Raw genomic sequence first — 21,022 nt, 5'->3', positions numbered from 1 at the left:
GCTTGAATGCAGGGGTGCTCAATACGCCGATCGATAGGTCGATCGCGGTCGCTGCAGAGCTCCGACGCCGGTCTGCGCGCATCGGGACGGAGCAACAAAATATTCACTAGCACCCCCCCCCCCCATCAACAACTCTTCTCGGCTCGATGCCGGCGCGCGCATCGCAGCGTTGCGCGCACAGTTGAGCATCAGGTGCTGATGGAAATGTCACGCTTGCCTGTCTTCAAAACTTGAGAACCCTGCAACCATGAAGTACTTGATGAGTTTTTAACGCAAACTGATGTGTGTTTCTACTTGTGTGTGTGTGTGTGTGTGTGTGTGTTTATGCATGTGTGCGTGTGTCTGTGTGTGTGTGTGTGCGGCAGCTGATATGGGAGCGAGAGCCGGAGATGACAGAAAACGCCCCAAATTGCCGCGTCTGCTATGCGCTGAGCCTTCTGCACCAAGACACCGTCTTTTGTTCTCCCTCTGCTAGTGGGAGAGCCTGACAGCTCTGAAATGATCCTCTCTCCTCTTTCTCTCTCACACACACATACACACACCGACACATACACACAGACACACGCACACACACACATGCTCGCACACATACAAACATACACACACATCCCTCCTCTTTCTTTTTAACTACTCTTCTATATTTCCCCCAATGTACAAATATGACATATACACATGTATATATACATATATATATACATATATTTTTATATATGTCTGTCTGGCTTCCCATAGCCTCCCCACCCACCTCCTCTTTCTCTCTCATCTCCTCGCTGGCTCTTTGCTGTGAGGCGAATCCCTCATGGATCTGGAGGGTATCACCATGGAGACGGGGCTCTGCCACACGTGTCTATAGATCCTCCTGCTGGGGGGGGGGGGGGGGGGTGTACAGCAAGAGGTGGTGCACACACACACACACACACTCCAACCAGCTCTGTGTGGATAGCCGAGCGGCGACAACAATGATGTTGAGGGAGGGAGATGGTAGAGTGAGTGAGAGAGAGAGAGAGAGAGAGAGCAAATGGGGAAAGTTGGTGTAAGAAATGACGGAGAGCAGGTGAGGTTATGGGGTTATGAGGTTATGAAGGGTGAGAAGATGAGAGGGAAGTGTGGGGGGGGGACACATGGTGAAAATGCCTGGAGACGGGAAGAGGTGATGGGCAGAGAAGAGAGGCAGAGAGAGAGGCAGAGGAGAGGCAGAGAAGAGAGGCAGAGGAGAGAGGAGAGAGGCAGAGAAGAGAGAGGCAGAGAAGAGAGGCAGAGGAGAGAGGCAGAGAAGAGGCAGAGAGAGAGAGAGAGGCAGAGGAGAGGCAGAGAAGAGAGGCAGAGGAGAGGAGCAGAGGAGAGAGGCAGAGGAGAGAGGCAGAGGAGAGAGGCAGAGGAGGCAGAGGAGAGAGCAGAGAGGCAGAGGCAGAGAGAGGCAGAGGAGAGAGGCAGAGGAGAGAGGCAGAGAAGAGAGGCAGAGGAGAGAGGCAGAGGAGAGAGGCAGAGGAGAGAGGCAGAGAAGAGAGGCAGAGGAGAGAGGCAGAGAGGAGAGGCAGAGGAGAGAGGCAGAGAAGAGGCAGAGAGGCAGAGGAGAGAGGCAGAAGAGAGGCAGAGGAGAGAGGCAGAGGAGAGAGAGGCAGAGAAGAGGCAGAGGAGAGAGGTAGAGGAGAGAGGCAGAGGAGAGAGGCAGAGAAGAGAGGCAGAGGAGAGAGGCAGAGAAGAGAGGCAGAGGAGAGAGGCAGAGGAGAGAGGTAGAGGAGAGAGGCAGAGGAGAGAGGCAGAGGAGAGAGGCAGAGGAGAGGCAGAGGAGAGAGGCAGAGCGGCCTCATGCGGGTGTCAGGGAGACAAATAGCGCGTGACGCTAATGACCGGCTGAAGCTGCTGCCCCCGCTGAGAGCAGCCGCTAATAAAGGCTCCGAGGAGCGCCGTGGCATCCCAGCAGTCAGCCCCCCCCCCCCGTTACGTTTTCAGAACTTCTTCTTCTTTTTTCCTGCATTAAAGGGGCCACTTGTTCACACTGTAATATAATTTGTTCCATCTCATATTGGCGGGGATGCCCACTCCATAAAATATGAAGTGGTCTTTTTGTGATCTGAAGCTCTCTCTCTTTGATTGCTGCCTCTTGTATGTGTGGGGTGGGGGTGTGTGTGTGTGTGTGTGTGTGGGGGGGGGGGGGGGGGGGGTCGGCTTGGACTAGAATATCCAGTTGGAGGTCTTTTCTTCTTTTTCTGTTAAAGCCACCTACTTATTTCTGGAATTTTAATTGCCGAGCACAGCGAGTGGGGATGTGTCGCCTGTTGATGACAAATGTTGCAGTCTGGGTCGCATGGCGACAGAGAGCCAGGAAACACGAGCTGTGTGTGTGGGGGGGGGAGCGCAGACTCACCTCTCGTGGTGTCACGAGCGCGTCAGAACGCCTCTCCACACGCACGCCATCCAGAGTCGGTCTCACAAAGCGGCTCCGCGGGACCTTTTTGGGCTCAGTCGGTTCTAGCAGCGCGTTCCCCCTCCGCCTCTTTGTTTGTAACAATCCTGACCCGAGTTAATGAAGAGCACTTGACTCCTTTTAAAGATGCACTGAATAACTAAAGAAGAACACGGACCAGCGTCTGTAACTTGGCTCGTGTTGCAAAGCAATTATAGGATTCAACAACCAGAGTGATCTTCAGGTGAAGTCACGTTGACGCGCTGCTTTGAGACTGGATAGAGGTGGAGAGGCTGAGTGTGTGTGGGTGTGGGTGTGGGTGTGGGGGGGGGGGAGCAGTCTGTGTGCCATTCCCACACAGCTCCTCCTCTCTCTCTCTCTCTCTCTCTCTCTCTCCAGCCTCCTCTCCTGCCAGCCTGCCTGGCTTGGCAGCCGCTAACCTGCTGGGACCGGCCCCCTTGATTTATTTGGAGAGGGCCTTGGTACGGAGGGGGCCCAGGATGAGTGGCATTTTAATGTGCTTTTGAGATGTTTGGTCACAAGCACTATTGATCACAGACCCTTTTCCCACAGACCCCTCACACTGCCCTGGGGGGGGGGGGGGGGGAGATCCGGCTGTCAGGGAGGGAATGAGTTTCCATGTGGGCTTAGATTAATGAAATGAGGCCTCTGGCTGCTGGGGAGGGGGGTGCAGGGTCAGACCATTAAGGGATCCCCAGGCTTGGTGAGATTGAGCCTGCCAGCTGACTGTACCCTGACTGACTGATGGACGTCTGGGACTAAGGGGAGAGGGATAGAGACAGAGAGAGCGAGAGAGAGAGAGAGAGAGAGAGAGGGAGGGGTGGATAGAATATTGGACTGTGGGACACACCGACATGGAAAACCTTTTTAGCTGCAATCCACCACCCTACACCACCTCACCACACCTCTGCAACGGGCCTCTTCCAAAGCAGCTCACGTCCACTTACACCTAGTGTTCTCGTAGCCTCACACTCGTTCACATCGGGGCTCTCGATAAGTAACGCAGAGGTTGTAAAAATAGGAGCCGGGTGATATGTCATGGCGCGTTTAGCTCTCTTTACGCTCCACCTGGACACGAGGTTGATTTGATGGCCACAACACTCAGCGGAACTCATCATCATTCCTGACCTGTGCGTTGTGCTTTTTTTTCTTTATGATCCAGAAATGCACCATGCAGCAAGCAGCAGAACACGTCCCCAAAGTCACACACATGCAGTTTACACTAGGGGGGGCGGGGGGGGGGCAGGTAGCAGCTCGCGGGCTCTCTGAGGTTTGATGAGTGAAATGGATTAAGCCCCTGTGATCAATAGCCTGAGCGAATACACAGATTATCAGATTATCAGATTAGGATCTGTCCCCCTGCTGCCGAGGGGAGAACACCGAATACATTACCAACCCGAGGTGCCTCGGACCAGATTCAATTAATCGGGGCTACAGGTTGTCTTCTTCTCCCTCTCACTCAATTCCAGCGGAGCAGCTGTGGACCCCGTCAGAACCAGAATAAGGGCATAGGCATATCGTGTTTGTGGAGCACGCACATTTTTTACTTTTTGCCCGGAGAACAAATTGATGTTGCCTGAATATAAATGAATGTGAAAATAAAAGCTTTGTTTGCTCGAGAGACTGCGGCGGTGGTTGTTATCCCTTTGTAACTGCTTTCCCGACGAAATGGAGCATTTTAGTATAATTGCCCAATAGTTAGTACATGTCTAATTAAGGTTGGTTAAGCAAACTTTCATATTTCTCCCAGCAGAAGAACTTAAGAGGCGTTGCTTTCCTCGCGGTAAGAAGCCTCTTGTGCCATTGCTGCTTTATAGCTCGCAAAGCACCTGAGCACAGAGGCCTGGCTGCAAACGAGCGTTAGCATTCGTAGCCAGGTGAGGCTAACGGCTGCCCTCTTATCTCTCCTCTGCAGAGTTTACGGCTGCCCCCGGGCCACGAGGAGAAGGAGTCTAGACATACAGACCCTGGACACCTCCCCCAAGAGGAGCACCTACATAGATGACATGGACAACTCCACCATGGAGGAGTGCTACGAGACCGACGGCACCGAGGAGATGGACGACCGGGAGCAAGAGGAGGAGGAAGGAGCAGTAGAGGAGGAAGAGGAGGGGGAGGGAGAAGTGGAGGAGGGAGAAGTGGAGGAGGTGGAGGGCTACATGGACTACAACGTAGAGCAAATGGAGCACGAAGAACAGAGGGGGGACGGAGAGGCCGAGGATCAGGAGGAGGAGGAGGATGTGGAGGTGGAGCAAGAAGAGGAGGAAGAGGGTGATGACGAGAGGTTGCAGGAGGCGGAGGACGCGGTAGAGGAAGTGGACTATGAAGAGGAGGACGAGGACGAAGAGGAGGAGGATGAGGAGGAGGAGGAGGAAGAAGAAGAAGACGAAGAAGAAGAAGAAGAAGAAGGGGAGCAGAGTCAAGGGCAAGGTGAGATCCCGTTGTCATCATATTACTGAAACACATCAGAAACACACACACACACACACACACACACTTACTGTAAATATTGTGTTGTTTTTGTTTTTATTGTGTGTGTTTGTGTTGCTTGTTGCCCTTGCACATTCCTCATGAGCATTTTCACTTCATTTGCACACCCTGTGTGTGTATGTGACAAATAAAACATCTTGAATCTTGAATCTTGAATCTTGATATGTTTAATGTGCAACTCGTACACCAGAGAAACTTTTTAGAATTCTAAATGAATAGTCCGACATCAGATGTCCCAAGAGAACATCCCAAAACACTCTCAAGTCCACGTGGGGAATATAGGGCGACAGCCAGCAGCTCGTTAGCTTAGCTTAGCACAAATACTGGAAACAAAGGGAAACAGCTGACACAAAAACAAAGTGTAAAAAACAATAATTTGTTTAATTTGGGGTCATGTGCAGGACTATTTCTTGGCTCAGTTGCCAGCGAGACAGGAGACACTCCAGAGAAGTTACTGGGTCCAAGAAACACAAAACCACCTGTACAATTATTGTTTTTACATGTAGGTTGTTGTACACATTAAAGGAATAGTGTGGAGGATTTCAGGGGACATAATATTAATAACAATGTTTCCATTAAATAACTATCAATGAAGAACCGTGTTAGCTTCAAATGAGCTCTCCAGGTCTTCTTCACAGTGTCTTGGAAAGGGAGGAATCAGTGGGGGAGCAATCTGCCACCTGACCACTAGATGTCACTGAATCCTCCGCAGTGTGCCTTTAAACAAAGCAGTAAGTGAGCTTGAGAAGAGCTATTAACCATAAAAACATTAGGCTACTGTCGGCTTATCTCCTCCAGAAAGAAAATGGCAATATTTCCAAAAATGTAGAACAAGTCCTATCAACATTTCTTTGTCTTTTTAATTATACAAGCATTTATGTTCTCCAGTCCAACATTTGCATATCCGTGGTTTTCATTTCCATATTAGATTGGCTGACTGAAGAAGGTTGCACTGATTGTGTTTTGCATTGGAATGATACCAAGGACCTGAAACCAGTGCGGCTGAAGCCATACGATGTATCATTCCTATAGTGATTGCTTATTTCTTTAATATGCTCTTATATACATTCATTTATTTGCTTATTTGACTTGTATACATACTTATTGTCAAAGCCTTTACTGTACTGCTGCTTTAGGCTGAACCCAACGGAAACTGGTTGGGAGGTGCAGGGGTGACAAATTGTGTGCTATTTTATGGATTTTTTATGTTTAGTGCATTCATTTCCAGAGAAATGATCTAAATGGATGGCTAAAAACAGCAGGATCCTCCTTGGCAATTATTTCCCACTGAAATGCTTTAGCATTCTCTAGAAGAGTCTTGCCAGAAACATCAGAGCCATTAGTGCTAAAACTGAGCCATGATTATTTAACAACAGAAAGATTAATCAGGAAAAGAACAAAAAGAATCTTCAGTTGCCTGTCCCTTGATGGATGTTCAATCTTAAGAGTATAAGAGATGCTGACTTTCAAAGTTCACAGTACATTTTACAGTGCTAAAATAACACTTAAAGAGTTAAATGTGACACTATTGCTGAGTATGGTCCCGATCAGAATTTAAGTTAAATTAACTCTTGCCCAAGTGTTGAAGTTTTAGAGTAAAATTTACTCTAAATAGAGTAAACATTTAACACTACCTAACACTGTATAGTGTTAATCAAATGTAACACTCAGCCAGTGAACATATGGTCCCTTATCTTTAGAGTGTTAAAGTAACACAGAACATAGTGTTAACATTACAGAGTTAACGCAACTCTGGTAAGAGTTATTATTCTACACTGAGAAGTGTTCATTTTACACTAGTGGATTGTCAAATGTAAATTGACACACAGACTAGTGTTAATCAAAATAAACAGTGTAATGTTATCACTCTGTTTAGAGTTAGATGTCATTTAGCTGAGGCGACTTACAATCATGTTACATTCATACACCGTAGACCACATGTGTCCAACTCGCGGCCCGCGAATGAATTATCTTTGGCCCGCATGATAAAATCTATTTACTATTAGAGCTGGCCCACCGGTATATCGCACGCACCACCATAATACTACAAATCCCACAATGCACTGACCGTGTGTCGGCACGTCAATCGCGGGCCCACGAATGCGTGCCTCACAGTCTGTATTACACACCACTTCTGTCAACTTTCAACTATCCCTCTCCCCAAAAAATGGCTAAATGAAAGGTGGAATTTGAAAACAGGAGTTTAAGACAGGTGGAGGCTGTACAACATAAGGGCGCGATCACACCAGACGAGACTTTTAAATACGCAACCGCTCCAAAACCGCCTTGGCAAAAACGCGCCAGGCAAAACAGCGCGTTGGAGTCGTGTTTCGAATTAGAATTATAAAACTCTTCGTAATTAATTACCGCTAATGCGAGTGTCTCGTCGGGAAAACAGGCGGGCCTAAAAACGCTAGAAAAACGCACCGCGCGGCATTTGAAAGTCATTCACACGCCAATTTGCTGATTTTGAAGCCCAAAAAAACAGGTTTGAACTGCTCAGTAATCCATTTGCAGCTGAAATGGAAAACGCACCATCAAACCTCCACATGGAGCTGATGGAGCTTATAAGGAAGTTCTGAAACTGGGCAAAACGTCACTTCCGGTCAAGTATTTAAACAAGTATTTTCACAATAAAAGTCCCGTCTTGTTGTTGTCCTCAATAAAGTCACTTTCACGGGCTTCGACCGGCTTCGACAATCTGAAATACTAACAGAGTTTTTCCTGATCCGATGTGAGGTTTTGGGGCAGGGATGTCTATGTGTACAGATTGTAAAGCACTCCGAGACAAATTTGTAATTTGTGAAATTGGGCTATACAAATAAACTGAATTGAATTGAATTAACATACAGTCACTCTTATGCAACATACATTAATTCTTGCCATTTACATTTGCATAGAGTAAACATTACCCCTATGCTTCATAATACATTAATAACAATATCAATATTCTCCCTAATATTTCCTATTATAATATCTTTCTATCTGTATTAATTTAAAGCATAAGATCTCTGCACATGTTATCAAAATACACTATTACAACCTAACAAGCTCAAATGCAGTGACAGGCTGAAGGCAACATATGAGTCTGTGGGCTGCAGTTTCCACGTTTATCCCCGACACAACGCCCCAGCTGCCTCCCAGGCTGCTCACACCTCTCTACGTGTGGCAGCACCGTTGTGAACAACTGTTCACTTTGATGAAGATCAACACAACTTCACACAGGACTCGTCTGACTGATGAGCACCTTCACTCAATCCTGAGGGTTTCCTCAGCTGAGAGCCTGACCCCAGGCATGATGAACTTGTATCCAAGATGAGACACCAAGTGTCTGGCTCAGACCAGTGAGCATCAGAGAGCAGCAAACGGTGCTTTGACGCATTTTCAATTTTTCATTTTTTGCATTTTCTTTCTCTTGCTACTGCAGGACATTTGATATTTCTTTGAAGTAAATTATTTTTGGCTGTTTGCCTGTAAGAAAATGTTTTATATATTTACACCCCTGCAGTAGATAGAGAGACAGAAAGTAACTCTGGGTTAAGGACACATCGACTAGGGTGGGGTTTGAACCCCTTCGTTGAGTCAGACCTGCTAACCACTGACCACTGACCCATAGTGGCTCTTGAACACCCTGTAGATAGGCATGGACGGATTAAGAAACCACGGGCCCCTGGGCCTGGACGTGTCAAGCCCCCCCCCCCCCCCCCGCGCAAAAAAATTAAAATAAATAAATAATAATAATAATAATAATTTAAACATCGCTAACAAAACAGTCCGTATGGAACAACGATACCGGAGCTGAGCAGACAACATAATGCGAATTATATGACCATGACATGAATGACTTAAGCCTAGCATATACCGGCTATGGCGCATCGTGTCATATCTAGGGTTGGGTACCGGAAACCGGTGCCAATGTGGTACCGGTTCCAATACAACCGGTATTACCCGGACCGAAACGCAACGCACATTTCGGTGCTTCTTTCCGGTGCCTGAGCCGATTGAAATTGAAAAAAACTATTGTTGTGAACTTCTCTGGTGACTCCGCCCTGTCAGCAGGTTACGAGCCTCTCATATTTAAGTTTGACAGCGGAGGCATGCGCCGTGTGTGACGGCGTGAGCCCGTGTGGAGCACACCAGCGTCAGGCTGGGCGCGATGGGGAGACCGTCACCGGTCCCCCTGAACACGTGGAGACCGATTATGACGAGCAGCCTTAACTCAGATTAGTACCGTATCGTTGATTGCAAGTCTTGCATTCATAAAAGTAGCCCAAGAAATAATAAATTAGCCATTATAACCATGTTTAAGCTAGCTCGTAGCTAGTGCTAGCTACGAGCTACGAGCGTGACAGTCTGCTAGCAGATGTGTTGATGTCCAGCGATCCCGGCTGTATACCCGGTGTTACCGGGAATATAATGACGGAGGAATAAAGACCGTGGGGCGTCACTTTGTTTCAGTGGACCTCTCGCTGTCAGAAGCAAAACTTTATTTGTCACGTGTCATCTTCAGTACCTCTGATTGGTTGTTCTCTTTGCCCATCAAAACAGTGACAGGATTAACCCTATAAAGTCTGCACATGACAATACATATCACATCATATAATGGAGAACATATATTGTGTATGTTAACAGTCTGATATCCGTTGTTTGTCAGTGCTCCATGATAACGGCTTCTACAGGGAATGTGGCCAAAGAGGTTTTTAATGTCCTCATTGTGCGTTTAAAAAAAAAAGTATCGGTTCAGGCACCGTTTAGGCACCGGTATCATTTTAAAAGTACCGGTTTAGCACCGGTATCGGAAAAAACCTAAACGATACCCATCCCTAGTCATATCATCATATCAATACAAAGTTAATAAAAGCGACTTCACGCATAGGCTCTGGCTTAGGGGCCCCCTGAGCTCATGGGCCCCTGGTGCCGGTAGGCTCGTTCGGTAATCTATCCCTCAATAGGACTATTGGGGCCCTGTTACTGACATGAATGACTTAAGCCCAGCATATACCGGCATACGGCGCATCGTATCATATCAATACAATGTTAATAACAGCGACGTCACGCGCGGAGGCTCAGGCCCAGGGGCCCCCTGAGCTCATGGGCCCCTGGTGCCGGTAGGCTCGTTCGGTAATCCATCCCTGAGTAGAACTATTGGGGCCCTGTTACTGACATGAATGACTTAAGCCTAGCATATACCGGCATACGGCGCATCGTGTCATATCATCATATTCATATCAATACAATGTTAATAACAGCGACGTCACGCGCGGAGGCTCAGGCCCAGGGGCCCCCTGAGCTCATGGGACCCTGGGCCTGGGCCCGGTAGGCCCGTTGGTTAATCCATCCCTGTAGATAGGGACCATATCTTTAACGGCTGAGTATTACCGTACTCTTCAATTTTACTGTGAAGCTTTTGACTCGGTTACATTTGATACAACAAAGTGATTTAGAGAAACTTACTGCAGTCTTTCCCGAATTAAAACGCGCACGCGATGAAACTCAATTTGAAAGGGGAAGGATGGGGCGGAGCTTCCCAGAGTAACAGTGAACGTTGTCATCACTATGGTTTTTACTTGCTCTCGTTGTAATGACTCTGAGAGAGTCAATTCACTTTAACACTGAATTTTTAACACTGGGGAATTTACTCTGAAAAATTACACCAACACTGGGGGCTATTTACTCTTGCTAGTGTTGTAATAACTCTGAAAGAGTTAATATACTTTGGCACTGGATTTTGAACACTGGGGAATTTACTGTGTATTTCATTAATCCTGCCTTTCCCAAAGACCTGACACTCAAATACCATCCAGATCTGATCTGGAGTCGTTGTGTCCCCCCCCCCCCCCCCCCATCCCAACTTGCCCAAGACCAGATTTGGCAGGTTTCTCTCCAGCAGATTCTGCTTTGCACCCCCACATCACGATTGGACCTGACAGTGCCTTCAAATCCAATTAGGAGTGAGGCTCTGAGAGAGGAGCGTGTGAATCCTGGTTGGCGCGCGGCTCTCCCCACCCAAAGTGTTGATGTGGCATCTCAGCAGCCACGCTCCTATTTATTTATTTATTTTCCTCCCAGAATGTGATTCTTCACAGAGGCATGGTGTTCGTTAGAGCTCACGGCCAAGGCCCCGCCTCTCAACACACAGACAGTGGACTGTTGCCACCTCGGGTAGCAGATGATCACTGCGTTGCTTGGGACATTTTTACGAGGCGAGTCACGCTGGAGTTTTACATTTGCAATAGTTTAAACACAAACATTTGCACACAAAACCACACTGATTTTTTACATTTTGTCTTTGTATTCATTCATGTATCCCCCCCAAAAAGGGTTGCAACACTTGTGTTCTGTTTAACAAGTCAGCGAGTATCTCTCATGTGGTAATGTCCAGTCGGATCTATAGCACACATGGTACGTGGTTTATTCCCCCCCCCCCCAAAAGCTTGCTTTTAGGACTCTCTCTCTCTCTCTCTCTCTGCGGCCGAGTCATCTACCATCATTACAGCTGTTGTCCGAATATTCCTTGTTCAGCTCCTTCACCAGATGTGTGAATTTTCATATTCGAGCGTCCACTTTTATTTGTACAATTCCAATATATATTAGAATGAAGAACATCCGTTGACTGTGTGGTGGGACTGAAGTCATCGATCCCGATCCATGCATGAATCGATTACCCGTCCTCGCCTCCTTTAATCGGCCCCCGTATTATCTGAGGATGGCAGGAAAAGCGCTCCGTATGCATCATTACCATGTTCCCCATTGGCCCCGAGACAACAGGTGTACCGGATGGTCGCCGGGCAGATTCCAATCTCCTAAATGTAATAGAGATGACATTCCGGAGCTTCTCTGTGTTTCTCAGCGGCACGTGCACATGCTCAGGGCAGGTCCGTGTCTCTGTTCCCTCCTTAATCTATTTCGCTTCCTTTGTGTATACCTTGATTGCTCCTCGAGCTGCTTTCCTGTGCCCTGTTTCATGCCGTCAAAAATTAAACCCGCGGTGCAGGAGGGTTGATGTTAGAAGAAGATTATGTCAAAATATGTGCCCGGTCGTGACTGCTCCCTCTTCCCGCTCTAAAGCCCTCACTCACCCCCCAAGCACCAATTTTGTGTTGCTCTCATTATATTGGAGTGTTTGTTAGTGTGTGTGTGTGTGTGTGTGTGTTTGTGTGTGAGTATATAGTCTGATAATAGTCTGATTTGTTTACAGACTTTTGTTCTGATGAATACAGTCAAGTTCATATGAGAGTATGTGAGCCAGGTGATAATTAATTATTTCATCACTGAGAAATAACACTGTTTTTATTAGTTTGGGGGGGGGGGGGGGCTCTCTGCAGGAATGTAAGTGGCAAATGTGACGCCAACGAGAGCGATGTGCTCTTGGCGGCTGAGGGCATGAATGTGAAAGGAGAGATTGGAAGTGCTCCAGGAGCGAGCGCTTGAAATTACTGACAGAAGAGGTTCAGTAACCTTTTGCAGCCCGTCAGAACTAATTAGGCAGTGAAAGGAATTCTAAAGATCCTGATGATTGAATACAAAAAGAGGAACTTTACCAGCAAAACCATGAAAAGCTACCGAATGGGGTTCATCCGGTTGCAGATGGAACACAATATTACTCAGTGCGTTTACATGATGGTATAATTTGAATCTTGCTTTAGTCGGACTATGCTATCTTTTGGGGGATCTGCTGTTATCCCAATATACATGGCAGTGAGTAATTCGAATCATTGGCCGAAAGCATGTTATATCCGATACGATAGGCAGCGCTGTTTTCATTACAACTCGTGGTGATACAGCCATTTCCGCTTGACCTCTTCACCACTACCAACAACAACCAACAACAACAACATCAACATTTCGAGAAAGATGGCGAACAGAGAGCAAGGCGAAGCTACATCCCTCTACTATTCTTGCATGATGTTAATAGTGACATTATCGTCTCTTTCGACTCTTTCGACTTCCGGGTCACGACATGGGAGGCAGGAGGGCGGCGGGATCTCAAGCATGCGCAAAGATGCAAAGTCCAGTTCCTAATCCAATTCACCGTTACATGCCGCGATAGTCGAATTATCAACCGGATCGGATCGAGTTATCCAGGGGTGTTAATCGGATCGTAGTCAGACCGCACATAGTCGAACAAAGGTGTTTACATGAAACGGATCATTCGATTTCAGTCCGACTAAGCCAGTTATTCGAATGCATGTAAACACGGTCACTGTTTTTTATTTTTTTTATCACTTTTTGAATGTTATCTAATTTAGAACTATTTACAGAATTGTTTCCGTAATTTAACTATAAAGCAAATGACATGTCTGTGTCCGTCTGCAATTATCACTGCATCATTATTTGTATTAATTAAGATTACATTAGATATTTGGATATCTTTTTCTATAGACGTCCAGGAAATAAGTGCAAAAGAAGGACTAAAATATATAGCCCCTGGTTTCATAGATTACCATTTATCAGAGCATCTTTCTCTGGAACTAGCGCTATATTTAACTTCCTGTGCTGATTCACAATTCAGAACACAAGCTGCTGTTAAGACTCTCAAAGTAAATTATTAGGGGATGCAAAGAGTTCCTTATCCAATTTAGATGGACCAAGCCCAGAAATCTGATTTACCATTAAAATAGAATGACGGAAATGAAATTACAAGACGTTTGTTCTCTCTCTCCAACAGAGGACATTCAGAAGATTAGCAGTGGGAGGAGGGGAGGCGGCGGCGCCAAATCTGGCCCCGCGACGGAGAAGGACAACAACAACAACGAGGAGTACGAGAACTACGATGAACTCGTGGCCAAGTCGCTCCTCAACCTGGGCAAGATCGCAGAGGACGCCGCCAATCGAGCCATGACGGCCTCGGAGATGAACAGCAACTCCTCGAACAGCGCAGAGGAAGAGGACGAGGACGAAGAAGAGGACGAGGAGGACGAAGAGGAGGAGGAGGAAGAGGAGGATGAAGAAGAGGGAGCAGAAACACAGAGGAGGGATCTGAGTTTGGACATTGACAGCGATGTGGTCCGGGAGACGGTGGACTCCCTTAAACTTCTGGCACAAGGCCACGGCACAGTATTGTCTGACAATTTAGACGGACAGGAGTTTGGGGACGGCCAGAACGAATGTGGTCACAGCGCACACGGTGGGAATGGACAAGTTAAGATCAACAGTCATGGACAAATCGAAAACAGCGACGAAGAAGTGTGTCTGAGCAGTCTGGAGTGCCTACGGAACCAATGCTTCGACTTGGCTCGCAAGCTCAGCGAAACCAAGTCCACCGACCGAAATGGGCCGTCCCAGCAAAACCATTTCTCATGCGGGGATCCCAATCAACAGGCCCAGCACCACGGCTACGGGGAATTCCACCACAGCCAAGACAGGAACTATTCCGACATGGACAATCTCATGAAGCTGGAGGAGCAGCTGAGCCCGCGCTCCAAGGCCTTTGCCAGTTGCGCACAGGACAACAACCGCTACCACAGCAACCTGCGGGACTTCGACGAGGACACGGCCTCCGTGACGTCGGACCGATCGGAAGAAGTGTTCGACATGACGAAGGGCAACCTGTCCCTGTTGGAGAAAGCCATTGCACTAGAGTCGGAACGCGCCAAGGCCATGCGGGACAAAATGGCCGCCGAGGCCGCCAGGAGAGACGGGGTGAGGTATAGCCACGAAGACCATGGCCCGCGGCATGGCTACGGCGTGGAGCGTAAAGCCCGGCTTCCTGACGGCATGAAGAAGCCGTTCTACCATAAAGGTGAGTCATTCTGTCCGATGCTGACCACTAGAAGCCACAACGATACAGAGGTAGACATCGTAACTCATCTAACACGCTCAGATAAAAATGTTTGTCTGCTACCATTTGGCTGCGTCCTATCTAGTGGAGACTAGACAGCCCATGTGCATTCTGGGAACCCCCGGACAAGCTTTTTTCAGCCAATTTGGAAATTCGCATCTCGGTAGCAGCGGGAGCGGCTTATGTTGTTAAAATAGGCCGGCATGGAAACATCAGAGGGTAGACTTGTCAGGCATAAGTAATGGCAATCTGCACGGCCAGTTAGGACCGCACATCTCATCCCCTGCGATGCAGCTTGGGGTAAAACCTATTTATAAACCTGCGCCAGCACTCGGGAGAGGAAGCTACAAAACGGAGGCCTCTTGGATTCATTCTGCCGGGATCAGGGGAGCTTTCGGCCCGTGTTTGAGTCAATTAGGACCCACCGTTCACATTGATACTGGCGGTTATCAAATAAAAGGACAAATATCTAAGGCCAATCATAAAGTAGAAGGCGGTTTCCCATCTGTGGTCACTGTTACACAGTGTGCTGGGTGTCTGCTTGACATTGCATTGGCATTTACAATAGTTTGATTTTCAAGCTACCTGGTTTAACTCCTAATTATTCCTTTCATCATATCCTAAGCTGCAACAATATTCCGACTGTTAGGTTAAATCATTTCCCCCCCGACCCCGTAAAGGAAGCTATCAGATGGGACCAACAAATTAGAGCATGCTAATTCACAGCAGGGTTGTATAACGCCGTAAATGCCACACAACTCACAGCAGGTATATATATATTGCAACTTAAATGTCACACAAATGTTAATTTTGGAAAGCCCATCCACGGCCCCTGCGTCTGGCTTGTGTTGGAATAATAAGAGGACGCGGAGGACAGTTGTGTCACGATAACATCTTCCCTCCCCCCCGGAGAGATAGAGGCAGACACTCGTGGACCAGAGTTCCTGTGTGATTCATAAAACAGAGCACGGAGAGGAAGGGGGAGGAGGGGGAGGGGGGAGAAGAGAGAGAGAAGAGCCCTGCGCCTTTCCAGAGGCACGAGGCTCAGATGAAAATTGAACAGTATCAAAATGACCGATAACGAACGGCAGGCCGACTGACTGCACATTAATTATCCGGAGATGTTATGGTAATGGGGGGCCATTTGCTATGCAGAGCGCAGACCGTCCCCCCACAATCAATACCCCCTCCCGCTTTCTAACCACGCTCTCTCCTGCGATGGGAGCGCGGCGGGCAGAACACGCGGACGGGCCCTCGCGCAAAAATGGGAGATGGGCAAGAATTATTCCCAACACGCTGTTCAAATGCCGACAGACGTTGTAATAATCTGTCCCCCCCCCAAAAAAAGAAGCCATTATGAAGATGCCGCACGCTTTCATGCCGACCACGTTCTTTTTATCAATATCAATCAGAGGAACGGAGCAGCATTGGACCAAACTCATATGCCCCCATAACGCGACATAGATAGACGACAGCCGGGGAGGATAATGAGGTACTTTCGTTTCCTGATGGATGAGACATGGGGTTTCATTCGGTGACTCACTTGTTAATGTATGAGTAGGCGTGCTCCACGCCTCCTTTACAGTTTTGTAGGCTTTTTTTTTCAACCCTCCCACCTCTTTCACTTGATTTTTCGTTTAAAATGTAAACTGCATGTTGACTGTAAGAAGGACCTTCGACCTTGTCGGTCGGACGAAGGGTTTCAAAGGCGGACGGTTACGTTGGCAGAAACAACTGTAACTGTATCTGATCGGGGCTTCGAAGAAATCAGAGAGCCAGCTTTTGGGAAGGGAAAGACGATCCTCTCTCTCTTTCTCTCTGTGTGTGTGTGTGTGTGTGTGTGTGTCTGTGTGTGTGAGCGTGCTTTTTGGAACCCTCATTGCATCAAGAGATCTGTCAGCGAGCCGATTATTATCTCTGTCTTCTCTCCATCACTTCAGATAAGCTTATAAGCAATAAATAATGCCCTTTGAGTGAGAAATAAGAGCCACTTAATATTCAATCGCTTTTGTTTGCAGACAGTCAAGTGTGTGTCTAAACGGATGGTCGTCACGTGCAACAGACAGAAAGGTTATTCAATGTCTTGAATCACACACAACATTGCTAGAGACCATATACTCAATCATGCACTAAACAGAGCACTGCCTTATCTAATAATTCATATTTTGTTCAAAATAAGATTTTTAGAAGTGAAAAATATGACCCATTTAATTGCCATCAATTCCAGACAAGCAGACATAAATAAATAACAAACTACACATGTTCAACTGAGCTCTCCACATAATGTATATCTGTATCCTGATGTCATAGCTGCTGAGCCTCTACAGTGGGGGGTCACATGCGGTCACACAGGAAGCAAATACCGCACTGGCAAAACAATTTGGATCAAGGTATATTTCTCTGAACTTTCGCTCCAATAAAGACATCAGCCAATCACGTTTAGTGGGACGGACAAATGTAAAGCGTAACACTTTATTACGTCTTTTAATCTAACAGATGCAGCGCAGAGCAGATCTACTCCTTCAGTTCTTACCTTTCACAATAAAAGCCCTAGATATGACTGTTTCCCATGAGAGAACTTAAAGGGTACCTGTAGTGCAAAACAACAACGTGCTACATCCATTCGGCGCATCAAATAAATCATATTTACCCCGCCGCTATTGTCAACAAGTCACGCATAGCCCGAGGATTTACATTTCTTTGTCAACATTCCGAGTCCGTGAACGCTTCAGGGCGCAGCCATTTTGCTAGTTATTTACTCATGTCAAAGCGAACTATGACGTTGAGTCGTTGAAAGGAATTCAGCCAATCCGGAGTATGCAGGCAAATGTTAGGCCTCTCGCTTATGGAAGAATAAAGGTGAATATATTCAGAATATTAGTAATAATCACACCAACTCTGGTGATCGCAAATTAGCCTACATGAAACAACTGGCAAACTTACCGATTTGACAGTTCTCCTCGGTGCAGGCCCCCGAACATGTCGGCCGATCATTGCATCAATGAAAGACATCTCCAGCGCTGGCTTATGCGCGATGTAGCTATCAAGCTCACTCTTTTGTGTGAAGCAGATGAGGTCTAATGACACTATATCATCGGACATAAGTTCGTGCTCTTTACAACAAATGCACTCTATGTCTGTTTTTTGTGGCACACATTTCCCACAACTGCACCAAACGTCCGCCGACTTGCGTGCACGGTCCGCACGGTGAAGCATCTGGACCGGCGGTCCTTCGGCATCAACTTCATCAGAATCATCGCTATCATCGCTGTCACAATTCACTAAATGGGGATAGTCTGCTTTTAAAGGTTCAAACAAGTATCCAGTTGCTGAATCAGACAATCTTTCATCGTCCATATTATCAATCTCTCAGCATTTGTTTGCGAGCGCTCGACGTTGTTTATATTGGTATCTGAACACATCCGCTGTGGCTGGCTGTCGATCTCTCAACGATTTGACGTCACACCACCCGCGACATATTCAAGCTCCAGTGCAATGTCGCATGTCGGAGTTGAGGACTTTGAACAGCCTAAACTACGTATTGTTATTGAATACTGGACCGTCAGTGCATGAATAACCTTTAGAAACACATTATCTTTTGATCTGGCTACATATTCGCTTTCACTACAGGTACCCTTTAAATTCAGTCAAACTCAAAAATAAACAGCTCACAGTGGGTTAAACTAACAATTTAATCTCAGACAGTCTGTAAGAGGACTGGTAGTTAATCCTATTCACACCTTTTATCAAAAGAATATATTATTTCGCCGCTGCTTGTATAAATAGTTTCGCAGACGAGTATTTTGTCATCATATTTTCATCATATGTGTGTCGTGTGAGTGTAAAGGCCTTCATTCACCGATGCCACTGTAACTCCCTTGTGGCTAACACGCCATGGGGAGCTCTGATGTCACGGGGCTGCCACAGTGCGGTCACGGGGGCCGTTGGCCATGTGTGACTTGTGTCACGTGTGATCATCGAGACCCTTCTCTGCCCTCAGACGCCTCGCGCGCCGACAAGAAGGAGAGTCGGTGTCCGACGCCGGGCTGCGACGGCACGGGTCACGTCACGGGCCTGTACCCCCACCACCGGAGCCTGTCCGGCTGTCCGCACAAAGACCGGGTGCCACCAGAAAGTAAGCGACGCGGCCAAAAGCCTCCATGTTTCTTTGATGTGCGGGGAAATCAGGCATGTTTTACAGCGATCCCCGCTGCGTGTCCGGCTCGGTGTGTGTGCTCTGTGCGACTGTGTTTGATATTTCAGGGGTGGAGGGGGAGAGGGGGGGGTCACAGCTGCACTTCTCTTGTGACCTTTTGCATGGGGGCTGTGGTTTTGCTTGCGGATTGCCTGTCTCGTGTGTCGTGGTGATGAGTTGGGAAGTGAGCCATGTATCCCATTCATTTGTAATGTTGATTGGACCTGAACATTTATTTTTTTACGCCCTCAACCCGACGGTGCTCGTCGACCTTGATAACACCGAGCCAGCCACAGCCGCCCGTGACATAAAGCCCATTAATTGACTTGTAGTCCCTGGTAAATTAAGTCCTGTTGAATAGCTGTATCATATTATATCTCCGAGCCACAGATCAAGTGAAGTGGCAATAAACATTAGCCGTGGAATGACGAGGGAGTGTTTCCCTTTCCACATTCCACCCCGGCTTTTTAGTCTCGTTCACCTCGTGCTAACTTCTCAATAAAAGCGCATTTACACGTTTCATTGACCGCGACGTGAAAATCAAGTTATGATCGGTCGGGACCCGGGCCGCAATCAAAATAAAAGATTTTAATAATGGCAAAGAAATTAGCCGACATTAAAGCCTGGCTTGTTAAAGTCCAGCAGTGTTGCAGACGACTCGTGTTCTAACCCGAGGTGTGCTTTTCTCCCAGAAATGTGAAATGGCTCAGAGCAGTTGACCTTGACCGAGGTCGAGAGCCCCAAAATGGAATTTGGAATGGGCTTGAATTGATTGTCACTGGATATTTTGGAATACGATGTCTCTGTTCCTCCTCCTATGCCTCAATTGTGTTGATGGCGCTGACTTTTGGGGGGAAATGATACCACCAATACTGCACAGGATGCTTTGTATCACACAGAGTTCTCCTCTGGATCTCTGCGGCGTCATCTTCAGTCCTTCAGAAGGACACTTGAGAGGGAAACACACACACACATACGCAGACACACACACTCTCACTGTTAAAAGGTGAGCTGCTTTGGGTGGCTTGAGTTAGGCCACTGCATCACCAGCCAGCCTCCTGTCGATATGTGGTCAATAGTCTCATACTAAGTCTTTGTTTCACACAAGCAGCTGCCGGTAAGGCGGAGAGGTTCCTGCTTACATTTTAGATTTTTTTCCAACTGTATAAATATGCAGTTGTAGACCAAATAAAGAAAAGTACAGAATGGGTGGTTAGAGTAAAACGTGGCATGCAGTTAACATAACAGCATTCATAACTTAGTTTGAATGGAAACTAGTATCGTGGTGTTGAGTCTCAGATCAGACCAGCAGGACAAAAACAATCAGCCAATATAACTTTTTGAAAGATTCCCGATCACATCGTCGATGAGCCGTAGCAACAGATCCAGATTGTTTGGGTTGATGTTTTGTTGGCATTCAAGGTGCTCGACTACTTTTTTAATTTCGCCAATTTTTCAATTCAATTCAGTTTATTTTGTATAGCCCCATATCACAAATTACAAGTTTGCCACCATCTGGAGAAATCATTTCAACTGTCCCGAAGACAGAGTAAACCATCAAAAATTCCAAATGTTATTCTTGTACTTTGTGACAGATTGTCATCGTGCTTATTTGCATAAAAACTCAATTCAGATTATTATAAAATAAAACATTGTATTTGTATTGATAAAAACAATTCTTGACATGAGTAGTTTTATTGTTGTATTATAAGGTCCTTCGAGGTAGTGTTAGGAGATTAACAGCTCATAATTCATCTCTAATATCTATTCATGTTGTGAAAGCATCTCATTTAAACAACTGGATCTATTCTCACCAAAAACAACATTTCACAATTCATCAAAATCACATTGAACGCATCACGATAGCGTTATAATTAAAAGTTTTCACAAAGTTCGAAAAGTAACTCAAAGTAACTGTGGTCTGTTACACCTCAGTAGTGGGTGTCAGAATGAGTTTTTAATTGTGTGGATAAGAACTCTTCTCAGAAAGGAAAAAGACACACAGATTTCTCAAAATGATGAACAATTCAAATTTTTGGTTTTATTTTAATGAATTGAGGCACTCTATTATATGTTCTTTTTATACAACAAGAAGAAGAATATTAATAGATAACTTCATAAGCATGTT

General features: G+C 46.7%; 1 protein-coding gene across 1 annotated transcript in view; it reads left to right on the top strand.

Annotated features, from left to right (window-relative positions):
- The window catches only part of myt1lb (myelin transcription factor 1-like, b), a 92,475-nt gene that overhangs the window by 37,602 nt on the left and 33,851 nt on the right, over nucleotides 1–21,022 (top strand). Inside the window, exons 4-8 of the mRNA XM_056426714.1 lie at nucleotides 4,344–4,521; nucleotides 4,642–4,858; nucleotides 13,623–13,795; nucleotides 13,847–14,660; nucleotides 18,700–18,834. Coding sequence (XP_056282689.1) covers nucleotides 4,344–4,521; nucleotides 4,642–4,858; nucleotides 13,623–13,795; nucleotides 13,847–14,660; nucleotides 18,700–18,834 — 1,517 coding nt within the window. The remainder of the gene's footprint in view (nucleotides 1–4,343; nucleotides 4,522–4,641; nucleotides 4,859–13,622; nucleotides 13,796–13,846; nucleotides 14,661–18,699; nucleotides 18,835–21,022) is intronic.

Source organism: Pseudoliparis swirei, chromosome 11, assembly GCF_029220125.1.
Source record: "Pseudoliparis swirei isolate HS2019 ecotype Mariana Trench chromosome 11, NWPU_hadal_v1, whole genome shotgun sequence".
Classification (NCBI taxonomy): Eukaryota; Metazoa; Chordata; class Actinopteri; order Perciformes; family Liparidae; genus Pseudoliparis; species Pseudoliparis swirei.
The sequence above is the reverse complement of the archived record's forward strand: the minus strand, read 5'-3'. Positions and strand labels throughout refer to the sequence as shown.